Source organism: Gordionus sp. m RMFG-2023, chromosome 4 (assembly GCF_954871325.1).
Source record: "Gordionus sp. m RMFG-2023 chromosome 4, tfGorSpeb1-WG-v2, whole genome shotgun sequence".
Classification (NCBI taxonomy): Eukaryota; Metazoa; Nematomorpha; class Gordioida; order Chordodea; family Parachordodidae; genus Gordionus; species Gordionus sp. m RMFG-2023.
This window is the reverse complement of record NC_088778.1, coordinates 17,713,982-17,738,949: the sequence shown is the minus strand read 5'-3', so window position 1 is coordinate 17,738,949 and position 24,968 is coordinate 17,713,982. Positions and strand designations below refer to the sequence as shown.

The 24,968-nt window shown below is 28.5% G+C and overlaps 1 protein-coding gene across 3 annotated transcripts in view; it reads right to left on the bottom strand.

Moving 5' to 3' along the window:
- Window positions 1–1,744: 1,744 nt before the first annotated feature.
- The window catches only part of LOC135928049 (actin-histidine N-methyltransferase-like), a 70,353-nt gene continuing 47,129 nt past the window's right edge, over window positions 1,745–24,968 (bottom strand). The window contains exons 11-12 of one of the 3 annotated variants that reach the window (XM_065464373.1): window positions 7,291–7,460; window positions 1,745–2,306 (exon numbers count right to left, since the gene is read on the bottom strand). In XM_065464373.1, coding sequence (XP_065320445.1) covers window positions 2,196–2,306; window positions 7,291–7,460 — 281 coding nt within the window. In that variant the 3' untranslated portion in view covers window positions 1,745–2,195. Of the gene's footprint in view, window positions 2,307–6,698; window positions 6,918–7,290; window positions 7,461–24,968 lie in introns of those variants that run through there. The other 2 variants (XM_065464374.1, XM_065464375.1) reach the window with 2 other exon arrangements.

The following is a 24,968-nucleotide window of genomic DNA, read 5'->3' as shown; positions in this document are numbered from 1 at the left end:
TTTATCCCAAGAAGGCATCCAACAAGCGGATCCATTAAGCCCTCTTCTTTTTTGTTTTGGAATCCATCATCTCATCTACCTAATCAAACAATTCGACCTAGATCTTAATCTATGGTATTTAGACAATTGGACCATCTGTGGCCCATCAGCTAATGCACTTAGCACCTTAAAACACCTGGAAATCTATTCTCAAGCTATCAGCCTGGTACTCAACATAAATAAAACAGAATTATGTTTTTTAAACAATAAGCCAAGTTGGAAAGTTAAAAAATCATTGTTCCCGATAGTTTAAACTTGGGTCCCCATTAGCTTATGGTACCAAGTCAGAAGATTTTCTTCATAACATTTTTAAAAGCTTTTACAGCATGGAGCACATTCTTTATCACCTATCGGCACACCAAAGTTTATTTTTAATATGCAAATGCCTCTATATGCCTAAATTTTTGCACATTTCGATCATCATCTTTTTTCAAAAACAACGAATTCATATCTATAATTCAGGATAAATTTAAAATATTTCTGAAAAAAATTTTAAACATAAATTTAAACTCATTCAATTGGTCACTTGCTCAGCTACCTTCTAAACTAGGCGGTTTAGATTTTTTGCCACTCAATTTTTTATCCCTATCATAATTCGTATACAATTCTATGATTTCTGGCTTCATATGCCCTGCCGATCATTTATTAGACGACGCTATTTATTAATGCAAACACACCCATTAACACCGTATTACCATCAATCATCACACAAAAAATTTTTCACACCTTTAATCTCGAAATACCAAACAGATATATCAATAAATCCACCTTTAGATTGCATTCAACTCCTTCAATTATCTGATAGACTTAGTGATCATGAATGGTTAGAATCACTCACTAGTCGTAACCTTGGTAATCTCTTATCAGCTGAACAACTGAGAGTAACCATTGGCTTACGTCAAGGTTGTGACATCGTACAGCCTCATGCTTGCATCAAATGCAAATCACCCGTCAATTCAAAAGGTAGGAATGGCCTGAATTGTATATTTAGTCAAGGGTGACACCAACGCCACACAGCAGTAAACCATGTAGAAGCCTAACAGCTGCCCACATTCCGAACAATCTTGAACCAACTTATCTCAAGTAGATGGCTTAAGACATGATGGTATGACAACCATACCTTGGACCCTCGGTAAATCACTTATATGGGATACACATGTGTCCCATCATTCCCTTCAAACATACATTGAAATTTGATAACATAGGCAGAAATTAAAAAGACAAACAAATATAAAAATTTTAAAACTTCATATTCACTCCAATAGTAACCTCTACGAACGGGCATTTTTCGCCATTAACATATATGTTTTTAAAAAATCTGGGTAATAAAATACAACTTTTCACAAATGAACCCAGAGAATTTCTTTTTATTCGACAAAAAATTCAAATAGAAATTTTTAGACACAATTTATGGTTTCTTTTATAAATTTATAAATTATATATTTTTTTAACTAGGTTTTATGTAAAAAGAAATTAAATAAAATATTTTAATAAATTTATGGTTATGGAAGATTTAAAATATAATATTTTGATCTTTTTTTTTATTTTGTATTTATTTTATAATTTTTTAAATAGTATGTTATTGGATACTAATTAATAAAAAGGTAAAAGTGATTATCAAAATGAATATATATATAGTTATCATATTTAAATCTTAAGAATATAGTAAATAAAAAAAAGGGGATACCAATAATTTTTACCGTGTTTGAAATTCACTTTAATAACTATAATGGGGAGCGTTTGTAATATAATATATCTGTCATATTTTGAATAGAGAAAGGCGTAGAGATTATTAGAGAGGTAAGACATTGTGATGTAATAAATCCTAAACGTTAAACAGTTTAGTTATTCTTAAAATCAATTCTAAGCTTGTAAGAACCAATTTATTGGGTTGAATAAAATTTAAAAGCTATCATCCACTGGATCTTTTTTCGAAATTTTTTAAAAATCTCAAATTAATATGGTCTTTAAATTAAATATTTCTAGAAATATAAATAACTAACGCGGTAATAACTAATATCAAATTGTTCATTTTACAATAATTAAAAAAAAAGATAAATATACACAAGTACATTTTAATAATATTGCTAACATTTTTTTAAGCTAATATGCTTCGATAAGTGTAAACAAATGCATTTATATAATATATTCAAATTTTATGCAGCAAAGGATTCTAGCTTTTCATCAATAAAAGATATGACATGAGATAAAACCTGTAATTCTCTGTTGATTAATATGTTAATTAATTTGTGCGAATCATACGAGATCTTAAATAAATATAAAATTATAAGAAAAGGTGTATTATGAGTCGTGTTATTTATTTTAATTTTATATATATTTATCCAATTTGAACATTATTTTTTAATGTGGGCTAGAGTTAACCTACCCTATATGATATGACCATAGATTTATATCATGGACTGCTCAACGCCAATTGTATAATGTTATAAAAACATCATTCATTTGGAAACCATTTGTAAGTAAAAATAAAATTCTATAATTTTATATTTTTACTATTTTTTAATTTATATATATAATGTTAATATCTCTAACTTCTCTTTTACTATTATTTTTATTCCTGATCATTTATTATTATATGGAATAGATGTGGCTTTGAATCTAAATGATTATTTTTTTTAAATTATCTAGGTTTCTAATTAAACCTCTTTTAATTAAGGGGACCAATACAGTTAAAAGATTATTTTTTAAACCAAACAAATACTCAGGTCTCTACGTGCACATTTTTCAAAAGAATCTTTTTATCCAACATCTACAAATTATCATAATCCTGGTTTAAATTCTTCCATTAACATAATTTACAAGCTAAATCTAAATGCCCTATATATGTGCCAATATCAATGGAAGAAGTTCCAAAATACAATGTAATAAGAACTACCTTTTTTAATTGAAAATTAAATATTATATTAAAGTAACAATTAAGTAAGATATAAATTTTCCTTAATTGTTAATGTGAATAAATTAAAGCATTAATAAAAGATCTGGATAATTTTTATGATATTATCAGTTAAATAATGATTTGCAGCTTTATCCAGTTTCCCCTCTGATTTTTCTTCTCCATTTTTTACCTTTATCCAGGTCATCTTGGACCTTCCTCGAGGTCTTGATCCTTCTACTTCCATCAAGGTTTATCTCTTTACCCAGTCATCTTTTGCCTTGTTCCAGATGCCCAAACCATATTAGTCTATTTCCTCTCATTACTACTCCAATCACTTCTATTCACATCCTTTCTCACAATTCCTTGCTAGTTATTCTCTCCCTGATAAGCCACACATCCATCTTACAATCATCATCTCCGCTTTTTCCAATCATCATCTCCGATCTTTCCAATTTGGCTTCGTGAGCCACTTTCATTGTCCATGTTTCAACGTCATAAACTAAGCAACTCTTCACACATCTTAAGTAATTTTCCCTTTATCTTTAAAGACGTTTTTTGTTAGAATGCATATCACTCAAATAGCAAAACTTTTTCATTTCCATGGTTGACCCATTGCCAATATTCAAACCACCATTTCTGTTATCATTATTATGTAAATCTTTTATGCATGTTCTACAAATAAATTTCACACTTGCTTCCTTTTTCCCACTACATCTTTTATTCACCCTCTGGCATCAGATGCATTGGATTAAATTTCTAGCAACTCCTTTTTCACATACACCATATGGCCAATTGCTGGATTCCTCCACTTCCAATTATCCCCACTAATCATCATTTCTGTATTTACCGCATTCATTTTCAGATCCAATGCTTCCATAGCCATATTCCATGTAGTAATTTTATTCCTCAATTCCTCCTTGCTGACAATTAATACAAGGTCATCTACATATAATAACTACCATGGAAGTCCTTCACGCATCTCTCAAGCCACCACATCTAAGATAAATAAGAGTCTCAGCACCGATTCCCGATGAAGTCCTACCTTCACTTCAAAGTTTTAACTATCTTCATCATCCTTTCGTACTGCAGTTTGTGCTCCCACATACATTGCCATTACTGCCATAATCAGCCATTCTTCCACACATGATTTTCTCAAGGTCTATCTAGTAACCTCACGGGACACTGTCAAACGTCTTCTACAAATCAACAAACGCATAATATAGTCTCTTCTCCTTTGCAAGATATTTATCCTGTATTTGTCTTACCATTAAAATTGCATATGTTGTGCCTTTCCCCGGTCTAAAACCAAACTACATTTCATCTTCGTTTGTTCCCTTATCAGCTTCTATAGTACCCACTCAAATACTTAGCACCATAAGACCCGCAATCTAAAGGATTACCCTTCCCTTTATATACTAGAATAATTTTTTACCAATCCTCAGGAATAGTTCCTTGTTTGACAATTAGAGGGCATAAATTCATAACCATTCAATCCCTAAGTCATCAGAACCTTTAAACATTTCTGTTACCATATTGTTAAACCCGCTGCTTTCCCCTTTTCAACTTTTTCAATGCTCTCATAATTTCATCCTTTCCAAATCTACACCTTGGCCTTTGTATAACTAACATCATTATCCCATTGATTCTCTTCGATCAAAAGTTTTTCTATGTAGGTCTTCCAGAAGTTTTTAATTCCACTACTATCAATAACCATTTTTCCTTCCATATTTTTCAGTAATTTAACACCTACTACATCTCTCTTTTTTTTCCATCTGCTTCGATATCCGGACTTTCCCCTACCTTATAGGCATTTTATATGTTTTGCAAACTTTTATGTTTTCATAATTTATATGGGTTTATTTTTATTTCCTATTTCATTTTGTAATTTAATTTATCCCCCAAAAAATCAAAAATTTACATGAATTTTTTATGTCATTTTATATTAAAAATATTAGTGTTGTTAAAAGTTGCTTTTGAAACATAACGTTGCAGTTACTAGTTGCATTGGTAAAAACTATTTGTTAGTTACAGTTATATTTCAAAAGTAACTAGTTGCATTATAAGTAACTTTATACATCATTCATTTTCATATAACGCATTATTTATTTCCTGAACGCATTTATTTAATATAAAAAAATTAGGATGTACAAATTATAATCAATTATTTAAAAAATATACAATTTATTTATATAAAAAAATAATTAAAAAGAAAAAATATATCGGAAAATTGAATATATTTATATTTACATCGAAATAAAAATATTATATATATTTGCATTGAAAAAAAACATTTATTTTTCATAAAAATTAGAGTTCAATAAATGTTTATTTGTTTAACAACAAATTGATTTCAAAATTTATATCTAAGAGACGCGCTCGTTCTCTCCAAAAATGAACTTCCCCTAAACTTAATACTCGCTCTATGGGAGCACTTGATGTAAGGACAACATTTTATTTAATCAAAAGTATTAAAATTGTATTAATGGATTTTTATAAAATTTCTATAAGTTCAATCAACAATATTTTGTCGCTTTAGGTCAAAAAATCCAACTACATCAAATGATGTTGGGTTCGAACATGATTCATTTGTCAGAAGTGTATTTGATTAATTTCTTATTAAGTGAAATGATATTTGATATCTACATTATTATATTTTGTTTTACATAGTCTTTGTCTTTCCTTATTAGTAAGTAATGATTACTATTTGTCTTTCCTTATACTAAGTTTTATGACCTAATTTAGTAATTTAAAAAAAAAATACATTTATTACTTATGAAATTGTAAGTACAAATATTGATAATGGAATATATTGCGAAATTTGTAAAGAAATATAATATTAAAAAATAGGTTTATTACTTGAATTTGGTTACAAAATTATGAAACCCAGTAATGTAACAATTTAAGAAAAGAAAATCTATTTGTACGGGAAATTATATTACAGGGTTTCCCATTCAAAAAAGGAAAAGTCCCAATCAAAAAAAGGGAAAATGTCAATCAAAAATGAAAATTCCCAAAAAGAAACGAAAAAGTCCGATCAAAAAAAGGAAAAGTGTCAAACAAAAAAGGAAAAGGTTCAATCAAAAAAGGAAAAGAAAAGTGTCAAACACGTTTAATCACAGGTGATCCAAAAGAAGGCTTCTCGACAAAGAATATTAATCGAAATTTGGCGATCCAACTAAACTCCGCCGACCAAACCTAAATATATTATTTTATTTTTTAATTTCTCTTCTTTTATATATATTTTTATATAGAATATAGATATAGTATGTTAATTATAATTTTAATATTCTTTTGATAAATAATTATATTATATTAAAAAAAATATATTAAAAATAAAATTAATTATTTAAATATATTATTTAGATACATATTTTTATAAGTAACTAGTTGCTAGCAAAAATGTAACTAGTTACTAGCAAATATGTAACTAATTACTAGCAAAAATGTAACTAGTTAATAGTTACTTTAATAACACTAATAAATATATATTCATATTCTGTTGTAAATTTTTTATAATATAAAAAAATATACAAATTAAGTTTTTTTAAATGGTCCATCTTATAGAAATTATTTTGTTACTTTATTTAATTTTTATATATTATTATAATGTTTAAAAATATAAATTTTTTAAACAATAAATAATTATTCTTATATTATATTTTTTTTGAAATTATATTCAGCAATTTATATGCGAATTAAATATATAAAAAATTTTCATAAATAGTTGAAATATTTATCGTTAAAATCAGTATAAATATATAAATATAGACTTATTAAAATAAAAATTACAATTTTCAAAATAGCGATTATTTTAATGAACTTTTTTTATCGTCGAGTATCTATGTGAATATAAGTGTATGTATATGACGGGTTACATAAGCGTATCCAGGATTTTACAAAAGGAGGGAAAACACTATTAGACGAGTTTTTCCGCCATAAATTTTATTAGAGGTCTTTAGGAATACTTATTATAGTTCTTTCGCTATATTATATTTTTATAATAAAATTTCTATTTTTTTTATAAAAATTTTGAATTATAGTCATCATTTTAAAAAGTTTTCACTTTTACTAATTTTTTTTTTCAAATTCTTCTTAATAGTAATATATTATAGATATTTTATGGGGAGAGGAAAGTGTGTGGGAGGAATATTTTATGTTTAAAATGATAATTACAAGAATAGGAAAGTTTGAGAGACTTACCCCCCCCCCTCTTTGGTTACGCGCCTGATAGTTAGTTTATTTTCAAATTTGACATATAAATATATGAAAAGGATTTTTTTAATAAGTTATTTTTAAAAAAGGCTCACTATCTGCCCATTTGCCGAATTAAATTTATAAAATATTACATATAAAACCTCATGAGACGATTGTTGCAAGATAGTAGTATGCCTGTTAGAGAGAAGTTTTGTTCTAATTAATAAATGCTTCCATGATTTAATTTCATTTTCACGCAATTCAAAGGATTCAAATATAATATTATTTATCTTTTTGTCATTGCTATACATCTCCAATTTACGAATGTCATCTAAATAAATAGTTTTATAATAATTTTAGCCTATGTGTTAACATAAAATAAGAGATGTACCGATCCCACCTTTTTTGCCGATGTCAAGGAAACCTAACACCGATAATTATATTACATATAACTATATTATTTAAATTCATCAATTTTCTTTTTAGATATAAATATATGTAATAAAATTATTATGAAATAATATAAAATATATGATTTTATATTGTTCTTTTTTTTTGAATTGTGTTTCCAATTAGTGTTATGTTGTAATAACTATTTATATTAAAAATTTTATTTTTGTTTTTTTACAAATAGCATATTTTTAAAATTTAAATTAAAGAATTTAAAAGGTGAGCATTCATTAACATTTTAAGGTTTAAATATAATTATTTTAAAATGTTTTGAATTACTAAAGTATATGTGTATATTTTAAAGAATTGGAAATTATAAAAATGAAAAGTTTTATTAAAGTTAAGTGTTCATTATCACGTGTCACTTTATCATGCGACACTTTATCATGAGGACACTTTATCACGACAACACTTTATCACTCAGTCACTATATCACGCGTCACTTTATCATGCGACACTTAAAAATTATAAATAAGAAAATTAAATGAAAAATGAAAATAAATTCTTACCTCTTAAAATTCTTGAAAAATGTATTTATCTATTGATATTTTTTAAGTCAATCGTTTTTTCACAAAGATAAAAATTAAGGTTTTGTATTTCTCCATAAATATAATATTATTTTCTCTATATACGGCTCAATTTTCTATATTATTATTTATTAAAGAATATATTTTTAATAATTATAATGTAAGAATTTGAATTTACATCTCAAAATAAACCAACCCTTTTATATCAAAACTATGAATATATGAAATTTAGAACAAATAAAAATAAATCAATATGCTGGAGGTGCGCAAAAAATAAATCTCAAAATACAATTCTTTTATAACAACAAAATGTATGATTATGGAACAAACACAATTCGACGTTAGGTGTCGCCCGAATAACTAATTGTGTTGAAGGGTGGCATTATGGAATTCAATTTCTATACCAATGTTCTCACCCAACGCTTTGAAAATTTTTAGATGGGATTCAAAAGGATATGCAAAACAAAGGCCCCATATCTTCAAGTCATAATGGGGACAGCACCGTACCTCTCAAAGCTGATATGTATTTCGAATTATGGACTTGGTTTAACATTTTTAAAGCAATTGCCCATATGTGCAATTAAATATTTTATAAATAATTTATATTTTTTACTATATTGATTTATAGTTACTTACTAATAAAAAGTATAAATTTAAATCATTCTTATTGCTTATGTCTCCTGTTTCCCAAGATAAGATGATAATTAAGTTTAAAAAAATCATACTTATTAAAATTAAAATATCTTTTTTTTCAATAAAAAAAAATACAAAAAAAAAATAATTAAAATTTTTTAATTATCGAAATTTAAATGGAAAAGTCATAAAATCAGATATTATCAAAATTTAACTTTTCAAAAATATTAAATTAAGGTTTAAGTATATCATGATAAAGTGTAACGTGTTCAACTGTTGCATGATAAAATGTGGCGTTATCAAATGATGAGTGTTAAAGTGTCGTCGTGATAGTCGCGTGATAAAATGTCGCTAGGCGAAAATAACGATATTTAAGAATAATGACATTGTTGGGATAAAATTTTTTGATAAAAAGAAACGCATCTCAGCGAATTTATTGGAGTGCGGTAAAATCGCCTTCTATTTATCAAGCATATTTCACTTTCACCTAGTGTAATTAGAACATTCATTCAGCATTGGAAAACAGATAATTGGAGCGAAGAGGATATGCTTATTGAATAAAAGCTATGAAAACAATATTCTATAAAAAGCTAATAAAAAATCTTCTTAAAAGATCATAATTTTAAAAAAATAATTTATATTAATTATTTCAGAGATGTGAACACCCAAATACGGAGCTTTATGTCAAAAAATATTTTCTTTAGATAATCATTTTTTTTCTCTTCCAATTTTTGAAATTTGGTAATATCTTAAATTAAGTACTCACATTATCTGAACACCAGAGCTCTTGCGTGAAAGTGGGAGATGGATTTTAGGGGAGCAAAGTAAGGAAGAAATAAAAAAAGAAACAAAGATATGAAAGAAGAATTCTAAAAAAATATAATAAGCGTTTATTCTTTAAGAAGCTAGATTGGCACATCTCCGTAGAAATTTATTATTGCCAAAATGTCAAAATCTGTATAAAAATTTACCTTTGTAGAATATTAAGAATATTTTTACATTATTTTATATATTCTTTTTTTTCCTACAATGTTAAGAGGAATGAAGCAATAAGACGCTCATGTTGATATAGAAATTTCATAATATCTAAAAAATTTATCTTGTCTACATTTCTTACCTGTATTGTTGCTAATAATAGTTCTGCATAGGGTTGTAAATTTCCCGGGTATAATTGAGGGAAATTTGGGAAACACTGGAAAATTTCCATTAAAAAATTATTTTACAGGTCAATATAGATACATTTCATGTTTTATTAAATATGTAAACTATTAATATATAATTTAAACTAATATGATATAATTTTAATTATTTAATCTGTTATCTTCGTTTGAAAGTGAAAACGATTCCAGATCTTTTAAATAGATCAATTTGTCATTTGTTTCGCAACTAAGGATTTAAACTTCCCAAGAAACTATAATTGAGGAAAATTTAGGGGGAAACTACAGAAAAATTCCTATAAAAAAGTAAGGTCAATATTGATTTTTTAAAATGTTTTATTAAAAATATATAGACAATAAATATAATATTAAACAAGTATAATATAATTTCAATTATATAATTAGTTATCTTCGTTTAAAATGATTCCAAATCTCAAAATTTGAGCAATTTGTATCTAGGTATCTAGAAATTTGGTTATGATGTAACATAGAGGAAATTTTTCCTATAGTTTTCCCAATTTTTACTTTATGTTTTTTGATCAAATAATCCGGATTTTTATCATATTTTAGAAAAAATATTTTTTTCTCTTGGTTTATTCATACATCATAATTGTGTTTTGTTTTTGTACGTACGTTCATTTTTGATAATATAATAATAACTCAACTCTAGTAATGTTCATAGGGAAACTAATTTATTAACTGAAATAATTATTTTTTTAAAATAATAACTGAAATTAAGATAAGGAGTAAATTAAATGTTAAAGGAATATAGGATAGGGTAGGCCAACTCCCTCTTTCTATTTTTTAATTCAACTAATAATATAAATTTTAGAAATAATAATTTTATAAAATATATTAATAATGTCGCAACACCATTTTTATTTTAAATTGTTCATTTTTCATAATAGAAGAAATCATTTCAACCTTTAAAAACAGCATTTAAAATGCTCTCAAGATATTTGTAAAACAGTGAATATGAAATGTTTAAAAATACAGTAACTGAAAGCGAAGAAAAAAATTTGACTCTTATTAATTGGGCGAATAAATATGAGTGGAATGTATTATAACTTTAATATAGCAATCCCAAGTCCTATTTTATATAAATTAAATGAAAGAGGGACTAGTGTTGCGTAATTGGCTAAAAACTATGCCTAAGCCTAATAAGGCTAAGCCTAAAAATCGGTTAAGCCTAATTAGGCTAAGCCTAAAAATGGGCTAAGTCTAAAAATTGGCTAAAATAAATTAGTCAAAAATTCTGCATCGATGCATAGCATTAATTATTATTTATTTATTTTAGTAAAATAATTTATTTTATTTATATTTAATTTAAATAATTTATTATTATCAACAAATAAACATGATATGATTTTATTTTGAAATGAAAATAAATCTATTAATTTGATGTGTTTTTAATAAAAAAAATAATATGCTGCTATTGTAAAAATGTAATATTCTTTTCTTTTTAATATAATTTATTAGTGATTTTCACAATCTTCTTTGTAAATACATCTTTTATTGAGGAATTATATTGTAAATTTTATTAGATAAAAAAACAATCTTTTAGGTGAAATCTTTTATAATTTTTTTTTATCAATTTTGTAAAATTATCTATTTTTTTATTAAATGAGGTGTTTTTTTAAATAATTTTTTAAAAATATTTATATCAACTTTTTTGATGTTATTTTATATGATCTTTTTAAGGATAATATTTTAATGTGACAATTGTCATAATCGTTATTTTTAAAGTTTTTTGATTTTTTTGACGAAAATTAAGTATTGATAACATGTTTAAATAATTTAGTGAAGATGTACCATAGAAAAGTGACAATTGTCATAATCGTTATTTTTAAAGTTTTTTGAATTTTTTTGACGATAATAGATTAAAATAAGTATTGATAACATGTTTAAATAAAAATTTAGTGAAGATGTATCATAGAAAAGTAACAATTGTCATAATCGTTATTTTCAAAGTTTTTTGAATTTTTTTGACCAAAATATATTAAAATAAGTATTGATAACATGTTTAAATAAAATTTAGTGAAGATGTACCGTAGTAAAGTGACAATTGTCATAATCGTCGTTTTTAAAGTTTTTTGAATTTTTTTGACGTAAATAGGTTAAAATAAGTATTGATAATATGTTTAAATAAAATCTAGTGAAGATGTACCGTAGAAAAGTGACGATTGTCATAATCGTTATTTTTTAAAGTTTTTTGATTTTTTTGACTAAAATAGATTAAAATAAGTATTGATAAGATGTATAAATAAAAATTTAGTGAAGATGTACCGTAGAAAAGTGACAATTATCATAATTGTTATTTTTAAAGTTTTTTGAATTTTATTGACGAAAATATGTTAAAATAAGTATTGATAACATGTTTAAATAAAAATTTAGTGAAGATGTCCTCTAGATAAGTGATAATTGTCATAATCGTTATTTTTAAGTTTTTTGAAGCAAATGGGTTAAAATTAGTGCTATAATTAATTTTAAAGGTTAAGAAATCAAAATATAAATATTTTTTTTTTAAGCTAAAGATAATTTGATTGATGAATAATCAATTATTAACTCGACATTTTTTACTTTCTATTTTTTCATAAAATTTGATGTAAATATAAATTTTTTTAAATAAATATTTTTAAAGTGATTTTTATTCATATTAGTGTTGTTTATGAATTTTTAAATGTGGTTTTTGTAAATAATTAATTTATGAGTAGCAGTAGAGGTATTATTTGCATGACCCTAATTTTTAAAATATAAAAATTTCGTCCCGGCTCCTTTTTTCAAAAAAAAAGCCAGGATTTTTAGTCCGTAATTTATATATTCAGGGCCGGCCCGTCCTGAATTTTTTTAATGTTGTTTTATGTAAATATGTTATCAATACTTATTTTAGCCTATTTACGTCAAAAAAATTCAAAAACTACGATGATGACAATTGTCACTTATCTATGGTACATCTTAACTAAATTTTATTTAAACATGTTATCAATACTTATTTTAACATATTTTCGTCAAAGAAATTAAAAAAACTATAAAAATAACGATTATGACAATTGTCACTTTTCTACGGTACATCTTTACTAAATTTAATTTAAATATACGATGTAAACATTTCTAAAAAAATCGAACGCGTTCATCGTTCATTGACAATCGAACGCGTTCACGTTCAAGTGTTATTGTTCAAAAAAAAGGAACGCGTTCATGTTCACGTTTATAAAACCGTTCAAAATTTTATGATAAATTTTTTTTAAATTAAATTTAATATAAATAAACTTATATTTTTTAATACAATATATTTTAGCCATGTTAAAAAATAATATAGTTTTATTTTGATAATATAATTAAAAATAAAATATAATATAGCGAATAAAAAGATATTTTTATTTATAAAAAATTTTTCTTATTAAATTTTAATAATAATTGTTTTCAAAATATTTATCTGATAGACAGGAACACTTGGCAGTTAATACGGCATTAGCTATACTAAAAACGAGCTCTACAGGGGCAGATGAGGGGATTGCGGTATTATACTTAATAAACAGATCTTTTAACGTGGAGAATTAATTAAAAAAATATTGTTTTGTTGATATTTGCAAAAAATTGAGATAAGTTATCCTCCTCCAATCGGTTACATGTCAATACCGCGAAAATTTTAGCGCGAAATGTATTATCGCGAATGTCGATTACCGCGAAAAGATATAATAGCGAATGCATTACAGCAAATGCATTATCGCGAATATAATATAGCGAATGCATTACCGCGAATATAATACAGCGTAAAATATTATAGCGAATGTATTAGCGCGAATGTAATACCGCGAAAATGTTATCGCGAATGTATTATAGCGAATACATTACGGCGAATGAATTATCGCGAATGCATTATCGCGAATATATTACCGCGAATATATTACCGCGAATGCATTATAGCGAATGAATTATCGCGAATATATTATAGCGAATGCATTATAGCGAATGCATTATAGCGAATCCATTATAGCGAATGCATTATAGCGAATGCATTAGAGCGAATGCATTATAGCGAATGCATTATAGCGAATGCATTATAGCGAATGCATTATAGCGAATGAATTATAGCGAATGCATTATAGCGAATGAATTATCGCAAATGCATTATAGCGAATGCATTATAGCGAATGCATTATAGAGAATGAATTATCATATCGCGAATGGAGTTTCAAGAAAGTTACAATTTTATATTTATCGACTTTTCGACTGACTTAGTTGAATCTGAAAATTAAGTTAAAATGGGGATTGGCTCTAAAAACATTTTTTTATTGAAATTAAGGCTAAGGCTTTTCTTTTTTTTGACTCAAAATATATAAAAAAGATTCTAAGTAATAAAATAGATTTCTCTTTTTCATCTAATCATTTTAAATATTAAACAACAAGTTTTTTCTTTTTAATTTATTGAAAACTTGTAGGGGAGAACGGGGTTATGGCGAACCCTAAAGGCAAACCTTAAGAAAATTATAAGTACTTAATGATTTTTAATAAAAAATATCTCATTTTGTTCAGCTCTATTAGTTTTATGATATGTTTAAATTTCAAAAATACATCTCTAATAATTTTTTCAAAATATCATTTTTCCTGGAATTTTTTTTGGCAACCGAGTGAACCCTACCCGGGGACGAACAAGCCCTTGGTCGAGGCTATTATAAACTCTGCTTAATTTTCCATATATAAAAGTTATATATTTTTTTATTAGGATATATTTAATGATTTAAAACATAAAAGTGTTATATAAAATCATTTAAAACATTCACAATCTTTGCAAATAAAAAAACAATAAAATTGCAAAGCCATGTAACTAATAACTGACATTGAAAGCAGTCTTGATTGTTATGCTTGATATAATTTATTTGTATACCAAACAATTATTTATCATATAATAACATTTTTCGATTTTTTTTCTTTTAGTTGGTCTCTCCTTGGCTTTTTTTGCATGTCAAATTTTTAAAAAATAGCAAAAAAAAAAGGTTCGACCTAACCCCATAAAAATAGCCCCAGTAGCACCACTTTGATTAAGATCATATTTTGAAGTATTTATATTATCAATTTTGTTCGGGTAAATTGTTATTCTATAAAATAGGATTTTTTCTTTTATATAAGATGATTTTTGTGTGGTAAAATTCTATATTAATCTTTATTTTTGAAAAATAGTAAAAGTGTAAAAAGTTACTTTTGAAGGTACGAATGATATAAAGCATTATAAAAATTCTTCAAGCGGTCCGATAGAAATAAAAATTATAGCCGCATATGCAATATATAAGTATATAGTTTTGGTAAAAAATTATCTCTTAGAGTTTAATACTCTAGAAAATAAAGCCACTCTCACTATAACCCTGGGTTCATTATAACACCGGTCTCTCCTAATTATGGGCATCAGAAATTTTTTAGCGTTAGTCCAATGTTCCCCTTCATCTAATCTTATTTAAAAATTTTTAAAAATTATCAACATATTTTTTTAGCGTTGGAAAGGGTTAATCATATCAGTAACTAGGGGCTAGTAGAATTAGGCCGAATTAATTATATTATGCTTAAAAATATGATATAATAAGTATTCATTGGCTATTATAGCTTTAAATTCTATTTTTTCCCCTATAACTTTCACCTTTTCTGGTGGTTGATAATCAAAAGAATTAGAAAAAAATTAAAAAATTCATTAAAACTTAAACATTTTTTAAAATAAAATATCACATTTTGAAATTTTTATGAATTATTTATATACAAATGGTGTTTTATTGATAATAACAATTATCTTATAGGAGACTTAATAAACCAATATAATCTACAAGCCTGGGGTTTGGGGCTTGTTGGGGCAAAAATTAACTTTTACTAGAATCAATCTTAAAATAATAAAATATTAAAATATTTATTAATAGGGTCTTTTGTAAAAAACGACTTAATCTAATCGTTAAAAAAATTGAGTATACCAAATTCCACATATTTTTTAATAAAATACGAATTTCATAAATAACAAGTGACGTGTTTTAGAGGTAAATAATTTTAAAACGCTACTTTAAATAAATATAGACAATTAAGCTGGTTCTCTGGTTTTTTGGAACTTAATAAATGAGTTAAATATAATTTTGTCAAATATAAATCACTATTGCATTGTGATAATGTTAGTTGTAATGCATTCGTGATATTGCATTCGCTATGATGCATTCGCGATAATGCATTCGCTATTCGCTCTAATACATTCGCTATGATACATTCGCGATAATACATTCGCTGTTATGCATTCGCTATAATGTTTTCGCGGTAATGCATTCGCTATAATGCATTCGCGCTAATATATTCGCTATGATGCATTCGCGATAATGCATTCGAGGTATTACATTCGCTGTAATGCATTCGCTATAATGTTTTCGCGGTAATGCATTCGCTATAATGCATTTGCGCTAATATATTCGCTATAATACATTCGCTATGATGCATTCGCGATAATGCATTCGCGGTATTACATTCGCTGTAATGCATTCGCTATAATATTTTGGCGGGAATGCATTCTAATATTTTCGCTATGATACATTCGCTAAAATGCATTCGCGGTAATGCATTCGCTATAATATCTTTTCGCGATAATGCATTTCGCGGTAAAAGTTTCGCGGTATTGACGTGATACGCTCCAATCCATTTTCTACTCTCGACAAAAAAAAAGGATATCTCGAAATTAATAGTTTTCTTTAGGGTTTTCATAACATTTTTTTCAATGACGCTATAAGTTTATTTTTAATAGGTTCGTTCTGTAGAAGTTTTATCCATGGCCATTGAAGTTTGAATGCTGGATGTATAATTGCAGAAAGAACATATTGATCCTTATATATATGTTCAAATCTTTAAAAAAATAAAATATATGTAATTAATTGAGAGTAATAGGTTTAATACCTTTTATTAATCCCATTTAATACAGCGTCTATCAATGGTTGACCATATTTGAGGCCACTAATTATTTTCATTTTAAAATAACTATCGTTATTGTTGGGGTCAAATATTCCAAATGCATTATTTCTTCAAATTTAATGATTTAACTTAGTTATATCATATAAAATCAAATAATTAATATTAAAATCAAATAATTAATATTAAAATCAAATGTCGTTTTAAATTGGAACCTGAAGATTTTATAATACTTTTTGGCCACATTTTACACTTGGCAAGCTGTTAATGTAAAACATTTATCATATTTGGTCATGGTAATGATAATTCAACTGATTTTGGATTTTCAGAATCAGATGATTAGGATTAAATAATAATATCCATGCTTATGCTAATAAATTAAATTAAAATATAAACAATAATATTCAAATTAATAAACTATGTGTTAAAAAAATTGAAATGTGAAAAGTAAATACACAGCCGATTAAAAAATATAAATAATAATTTATTTTAAAAAAATTCGGAAATATTAAATTTTTCAAATAAATAAAAATAAAAAGTATTTTTAAAATTGAACGAACGTTTAATTCGAACGCGTTCGTCATAAAAAAGGAACGTGTTCATGTTCAAAGTTCGTCAAAAATAAAAGGAACGCCGTTCATCATTTTTTATAAAAAAACGAACTTCGTTCATGAACGCGTTCGTTTACAACACTAATTTAAACATATTTTTGTCAAAAAAATTCAAAAAACTTTAAAAATAACGATTATGACAATTGTCACTTTTCTATGGTACATCTTCACTTAAATATGTTATCAATACTTATTTTAATTTATTTTCGTCAAAAAAATTCAAAAAACTTTAAAAATAACGATTATGACAATTGTCACTTTTCTACGGTACATCTTCACTAAATTTTTATTTAAACATGTTATCAATACTTATTTTAATCTATTTTCGTCAAAAAAAATCAAAAAACATTAAAAATAACGATTATGACAATCGTCACTTTTCTACGGTACATTTTCACTAATTTTTATTTAAACATGTTATCAATACTTATTTTAGCCTATTTACGTCAAAAAATTCAAAAAACTTTAAAAACTACGATTATGACAATTGTCACTTTTCTACGGTATATCTTCACTAAATTTTATTTAAACATGTTATCAATACTTATTTTAACCCTTTAGGTTTATTTGTTGTTAATAATAAAATATTTACATTAAATATAAATAAAATAAATAAATAATAATTAATGCTAGGCATGATGCAAAATTTTTGACTAATTCATTTTACCCAATTTTTAGGCTTAGCCGAATTAGTTTTGGCCGATTTTTATGCTTAGCCGATTTATTCACCTAAAATCTCGGCTAAGCCGTTTTATAGTCGGCTAAAATTAGCCAATTACGCTACACTAAGAGGGACCAATATGCATACAGGGAAATATATATAGTAAATTTATTAAGGTAAATGTAGAAATAAATAACTCAAAAATTAACATCATAATAAATAATGCAAGTAATGAGGAAAGCCTGCACACTTATGAGAAATAGATATTCAATTATCGAGCTACATCTCATTGGCTTAATTTGCTTTTAAGAGATCTAGTAAATAAAATATTGCCAATTTAAATTTTAGTAATAAAAGCCCAAATTATTATAAAATATGTAAAATTCATCATTCTTTTAAACATTTAAGGAAAAACAACTATTTAAAGATGAAAAAGGATTGTTTCCTTAATTACCTAGCCCACCCAACTCTTTGGACAGTATAGCTTTGATAATCAATAGTTTGTTTAAAAATAAAAATATTTTGCGGTAATACTACATATTTTTATAGAAATAAGAGACTTAATCTTCCTGATATTAAGTTTTTAAGTGATCTTGCACATCTATATACCATTTTATAAAATTATTTCCACACAAATAGAATTATATTTATCTCACGTCCTTTTATTCATATCAAGGATGGAACGAAATTATAGAGATGTCGATAAGTTTGATTTGTCTGTTTCCACTTCCTCTATTTGTGTAGAAATGACTATGAAATTGTATAGATGTGCAAAATTATTTAAAAACTTAATATCAGGAAGATTAATTCTCTTATCTCAGAAATATGGATTTACCCGCAAAATATTTTTAATAAGACGTGTTGAATATGTTGATCGATGTTATTTTATTATTTATTTTGGCAATTTATTTATTTTATATTATACCAATTTGTATTTAAATTTAATGGGTGAAAATTTTATATTAACATTTTTTTTATACATCAATTTGTATTAATTATTTTTTTCATTATTGTTTAAAAAAAAGATATATAAAGAAGATAAAAAAAATGTAATTGAGCTTAAAAAAAAATAAAAATGTAATTTATCATATAATAAAATTTAAATTATGATTAATAATAAAATGATAATCAATAAAAAATGTGTAATATCTATGATAAAAGTGGAAATAATCCAATTCCAACATGATGGCCAAGACGAGTCTCTAACTCGCGACCTTCGCGTTTTCCAACATGGAGGCCAATCTACGTCCGTACTTTGCCTAAGTACTATCTCAATTTTGAGCTTGATTTTACAATGTACATTTATTCTATTTCACGCCTTTATCGATTATAATTCTCTTACGATGGATGCTTTGAACAATTCCACATATATGACTGAATTTGGATTTGCCCAAATTTAGTAGCGATGACAGGGCCTACATAGGGAAATTGTAGAATTTCTTCAACACCAGCAAGATTTCCAACGGAGAAAAGGCCGCTTTATTTCTCCGAAGTCTTCCTGATAACGAGTTCAATAATATTGGGGCAATTTGCACTGAGGCAGACAGACTTCCAGGACCCAATCGCCCTGCTTGTCAAATTCAAGTTACAACATCCATCAAAGACCGAGAACGCTAAACAATCATTATTTTATGCTGCAACTCAAGGCACTGATGAGACATTCTCAGCTTGGGTCACGCGCGTAGCACGACTCAATAAAGAATGTAATTTCAATGGCATTCAGAGAATTATTGAGAAAGTGAGAGTATCTTCGTATTCCAAAGATGTCAGGAAAGCGGTCAAGAGCTCTATGACCATAGAAGACATTTATAATCTAGGTCTAGAGGAAGACACCGCGAACCCAAGTGGTATCAAGGGCTAGATGAAATTGTTACATTTGAATGAATCATCTGGTGTACAAGAGGTTAATCACATGGGCAGAGTCAAAAATAGTTACGTAACAACAAATCCCATTCAGGACTCTCACGCACATGGTAAATCTCTTATCAAGCAACCTCAGTTCATCAATGACAATCGCCCCGCACAGCATTTCGATGAACGTTACGATATACGCTACGACAATGACCGCGACAAACGATTCAACGGACGCTACGACAACGACAAACGATTCAATGGACGGCACAGCAACTTCCACGACAATCGTTTTGATCAAAGCTACGATAATTGTCACTATAACCGCAACCGTTTCGATAATCGCAACGATAACTACTACGACGATCGATACAACAATAGCGGATACAACGTCTATGGCAATCGCCACGACTAACATTGTGACCATCATCAAAGCCCTGATCGACGGGATTGCTATAGAGGTGATAACCGAACCAACTATCCCCGTCGTGGTCAGCACAGACACAACCCTCAAAATATTAATGGTTTTCCGAAATATTCGTCGAGGCCCAACCAGTACAAAAATGACAATAATACTTACAATAGATCTTCTGATTACAAAGATCGTAATTGTCAATTGAATACGAACCATGCTATGAACATCGAAGTAATCGATGATGACGACGACTCAAACACAGACCTTAAAGAATATAATCTGCAGAATTTGGAAGTGTACAATATGGGGGTCAAGGATACTACACATGACGCGTACAGTGACAGTGAGCATCAACAACATACCCACGTTGATGCAAGTTGACACCGGTACCAGGTACAGTATACTTCCGAAGCTGACAGCTAAGACTCTAGGCATAACCGCGATAAGTAAGACGGACATGAGACTCACTGGTTATGATGGCAGCGCTAACAGGATATTAGGTCTTGCCAATGTGAACGTTAAGTATGAAGGAAACTCACATACACTGGAGGCCATTGTAGTGGATTTTGATAAGATCCCCCTGCTAGGACGTATGTGGCTCCACACCTTCAACAACATTTTAAAAACGTTCTTAGTGGGTAATGTAGAGAATGATCTCGAGAAGATAATCTCGACAACAAAAAAAGACCTCGAATCAACTTACTCCTACAAACCCAAAATGGTCAGACAAGAGAAAGTTCACTTGAAGCCCGATGCTGTGCCTAGGAGCATACCTTCAATGAGAATTCTGTGCGCCAAGATCGATGCAACGACTCAGAAATTGGATTGCTGGCTGAAGCACGACAAAATAAACCTTGCTCGAAAGGAATCTAGATGTTCGATGCCATGCACAAGCGATCCGGTTTGGAAATTAGCTAGGGGTTGTCTTTACTTTACCAAGCCATCGTTCGGTTTGAAAAGAAGACTGCACCATGAACATGGGTGGCGTAATGCGTGGTGATCATGAATGTTAATGACGTTACCACTCAACTTATCCAAGGAAATCACAAGCCGAATTTCTTTAGGGGTTGGAATGTTGAATATGTTGATCGATGTTATTTTATTATTTATATTGGCAATTGATTTATTTTATATTATATCAATTTGTATTTAAATTTAATCGGTGAAAATTTTATATTAACATTTTTTTTTATACATCAATTTGTATTAGTTTTTTTTTCATTATTGTTTAAAAAAAAGATATATAAAGAGATAAAAAAAAATGTAATTGAGCTTAAAAAAAAATAAAAATGTAATTTATCATATAATAAAATTTAAATTATGATTAATAATAAAATGATAATCAATAAAAAATGTGTAATAATTATCTATGATAAAAGTGGAAATAATCCAACAAGACGAATTATCAAAGAGATACTGTCCAAAGAGTTGAGTAGACTAGTCAATTAAAGAAACAATCCTATTTTTATTTTTTAATAGTTGTTTTTCCTTAAATGTGAAAAGAATGTTGTATTTTATATATTTTATAATAATTTGGGCTTTGGCTACTAAAATTTAAATTAGTATTTTATTTGCTCGATTCGTTGAAAGCAAATTAAGTCAATGAGATGCAGACCCAATGCATTCGATAATTGGATATTTATTTCTCACAAGTTTCCATGATTTATTTCTCTCTCAAAATCCTATCTTTAGCCTCATAGTGGCGGGGAAGTGGCAATGTCTACTGGCGGTTAATGGAAGTTTAAAAGGTTCCCTGTGTGGTCTAGAATAGGATCAGCGTCTCCTAGCGGGGTGTAAAAACCACCTAATTGGCTTAATGTCAGGAATGGGCATCCAATTTTAAAAACTACATAATTTCCTAATGATTACAACAATGCCTGAGCGGGGTACAGCCCAAGGCCTCCTCAACCCCTACGACAAAAAGAAGGATGGAAACCTGGTGGAACCATGATTCGTGAAAATGAAACATATGATGGCCATAAACGACCTAATAACCAGTTTACGGGGATAGAGTAAGAGTTAAGACATGGAATGTTGAGAGCATGATGGGAAGAGCGAGATAAGTGGTCGATGCACTGTATAGAAGACATATACATGTGTGTTGCATACAAGAGACCAGATGGAAAGATAAAGACGCAAGAATGATTGGCAGGACAAGGGAAAAGTAAAAGTTTTATAGAAAGGAAGTAATGATGGTAGCGTTGGTGTATTGGTTGCAGAGAAATGGGAGGACAAAGTAATCGAAAGAAGACTAGATAACCAGATAATGATTATCAAGATGATTTTTGGTAGGAAGCTATGCAATATTATTTCAGTGGAAGAAGTGAAGAAGAGAAAGATACATTTTGGGACAGTCTATTGGGGGTTACATCAAGACTGGCAAATGAAGAGGGGATTATCCTAGCTGGTGATCTGAATGGAGAGAGTAGTGAGGGTTATGAGGGAGTACATGGAGGATTTATTTATGACATGAGAAATCTGGAATGGGAGAGAATTTTAGATTTTAGTGATGCTATGGATATGATTGTTTGTAATACAATGTTTAATAAAGAATCAAAGAAGCTGGTGACTTACAAGTGGGGTAGTGCTAAAAGTGCAGTGGATTATTTGTTAGTAAGGAGATGCGATAGGAGCATATTAAAAAATATAAAAGTGATACCGGGAGAGGAATGTATTGATCAGCACTGACTAGTTATAAGAAATCTGACCTTTAAAGGCGCCAGAATCAGTAAAAGAAACTTTGTGCCAAGGCTGAAGGTTTGAAAATTGATGGAGGAGAGTGCGAGATGTCAATTCAATATGACATTGGCGATAAGAGAGTTGGAGATGGCACAAACATCTTGGGTAAATATCAAGTGGGAAGCCATGAAGAAAGTCTGTAAGGACAACTGGGGAGGTATGTGGGTGGAGAAAAGGGCCGTCTAGATATAAGGAGTCATGATGGTGGAATCCGGAGGTAGCAAAAGCTGTGAACGAAAAAAAGGTGCATCAAAGAATGGTATAATGTAAAGAAAATAGTGATAGCGATATTTACAAGGTGGCGAAAAGAAATGGTAAGAAATTAATAGTGAAAGCGAAGGAAGAACAAAGGCAGGATTTGCTAAAGAAATGGAATGCGCGGAAGGAATGGGAAATGTGGACCAAATGACAGAGCTGATGGTAAAAAAGAGGCAGGAAGTGGTAGGTGTTAAATGTTTGGAAAATATGGAAGGAAAAATGGTGATTGATAGTAATGGTATTAAGAACACCTGTAAGATTTACAAGGAGGGATCTTTGAGCGAAAAGAATGAATGGGATAATGATGTTAGTTGTGCAAAGGATGAAGGTCCAGGGTGTACATTTTAGCAAGAACGAAATTAAGAGAACATTGAAAAAGATGAAAAAAGGGAAGGCAGCGGGTTTAACGAGAGTGGTATTAGAAATGTTTTAAGGTTCTGATGATTTAGGGATTAAATAATTAATGAATTTAGCCAATAAAATTGTCACAGAGCTATTTTCGAAGACTGGCAAAGAAGTATAATTATTTCAGTATACAAGAAAGATGATCCTTTAGATTGCGGATCTTACCGGGTTATTAAACTCATGGAACATGAAATGAAAGTATTTGAGAGGGTGTCAAAGAAGCGGATAAGGGAACAAACTAAAATTGATGAAATGCAGTTACTCCAGGAAAAGGAACGACAGATGCAATTTTTGTGGTGAAACAAATATATAAAGGAAGTATCTTGCGAAGGAGAAGAAACTTTATTATGCGTTTGTTGATTTGGAGAAAGCATTTGACAGGGTGACGCGATAGGTTACTAGATGGGCTTTGAGAAAATCAGGTGTGGAAGAATGGTTGGTTATGGCAGTGATGAAAATGTATGTGGGAGCACAAACTGCGGTACGGAAGGATGATGGAGATAGTGAAAGCTTTGAAATGAAAGTAGAACTTCATCAAGGTGGATGTGGTGGCTAAGGAGATGCATGAAGGACTTCCCTGGGATATTATATGTAGATGACCTTGTATTGATGACAAACAGTGAGGAAGAATTGAGGGATAAAATTAGTAGATGTAAGATGGCTATGGAAGCAAGGGCCTAAAAATGAATTCAGCAAAGATAAAGGTGATGATTGGTGGTGATGATCTGAAGATGTAAGAATCAGGCAACTGGCCTTGTGGTGTATGTGGGGAATTTCTAGAAATTCAATACAATGCACCATGGCAGAAATGGGTGCAAATTACGATCAGCGGGAAAAAAGGAAGTCCGACCTTTATTTGTAGAACATACATAAAAGGGGTACATAATACTGATAACGTAGAAAATGGTAGTTTGGATTTTGGCAATGGGTTAACTCTGGATTTGGGTGATATGCTAAACGCAGATGGTGGTATAGATTCTGCTGCTGTTGCAAGGGTCAGACAAGCATGGGAGAAGTAGAGAGATGTCGTCTATTCTAACAAATAAAAAAGTCTCTCTGAAGTTAAACAAGTTGTGTGAGGAGTTGTTTAGATTATGGAGACGAAAAGAACAGAGATGAAGATGATTAGAGGGATGTGTGGGATATTTCGAGAGAGAGAAAAACTAGCAAGGAATTACGAGCAAGATTGGTTATAGAAGTGATTGAGT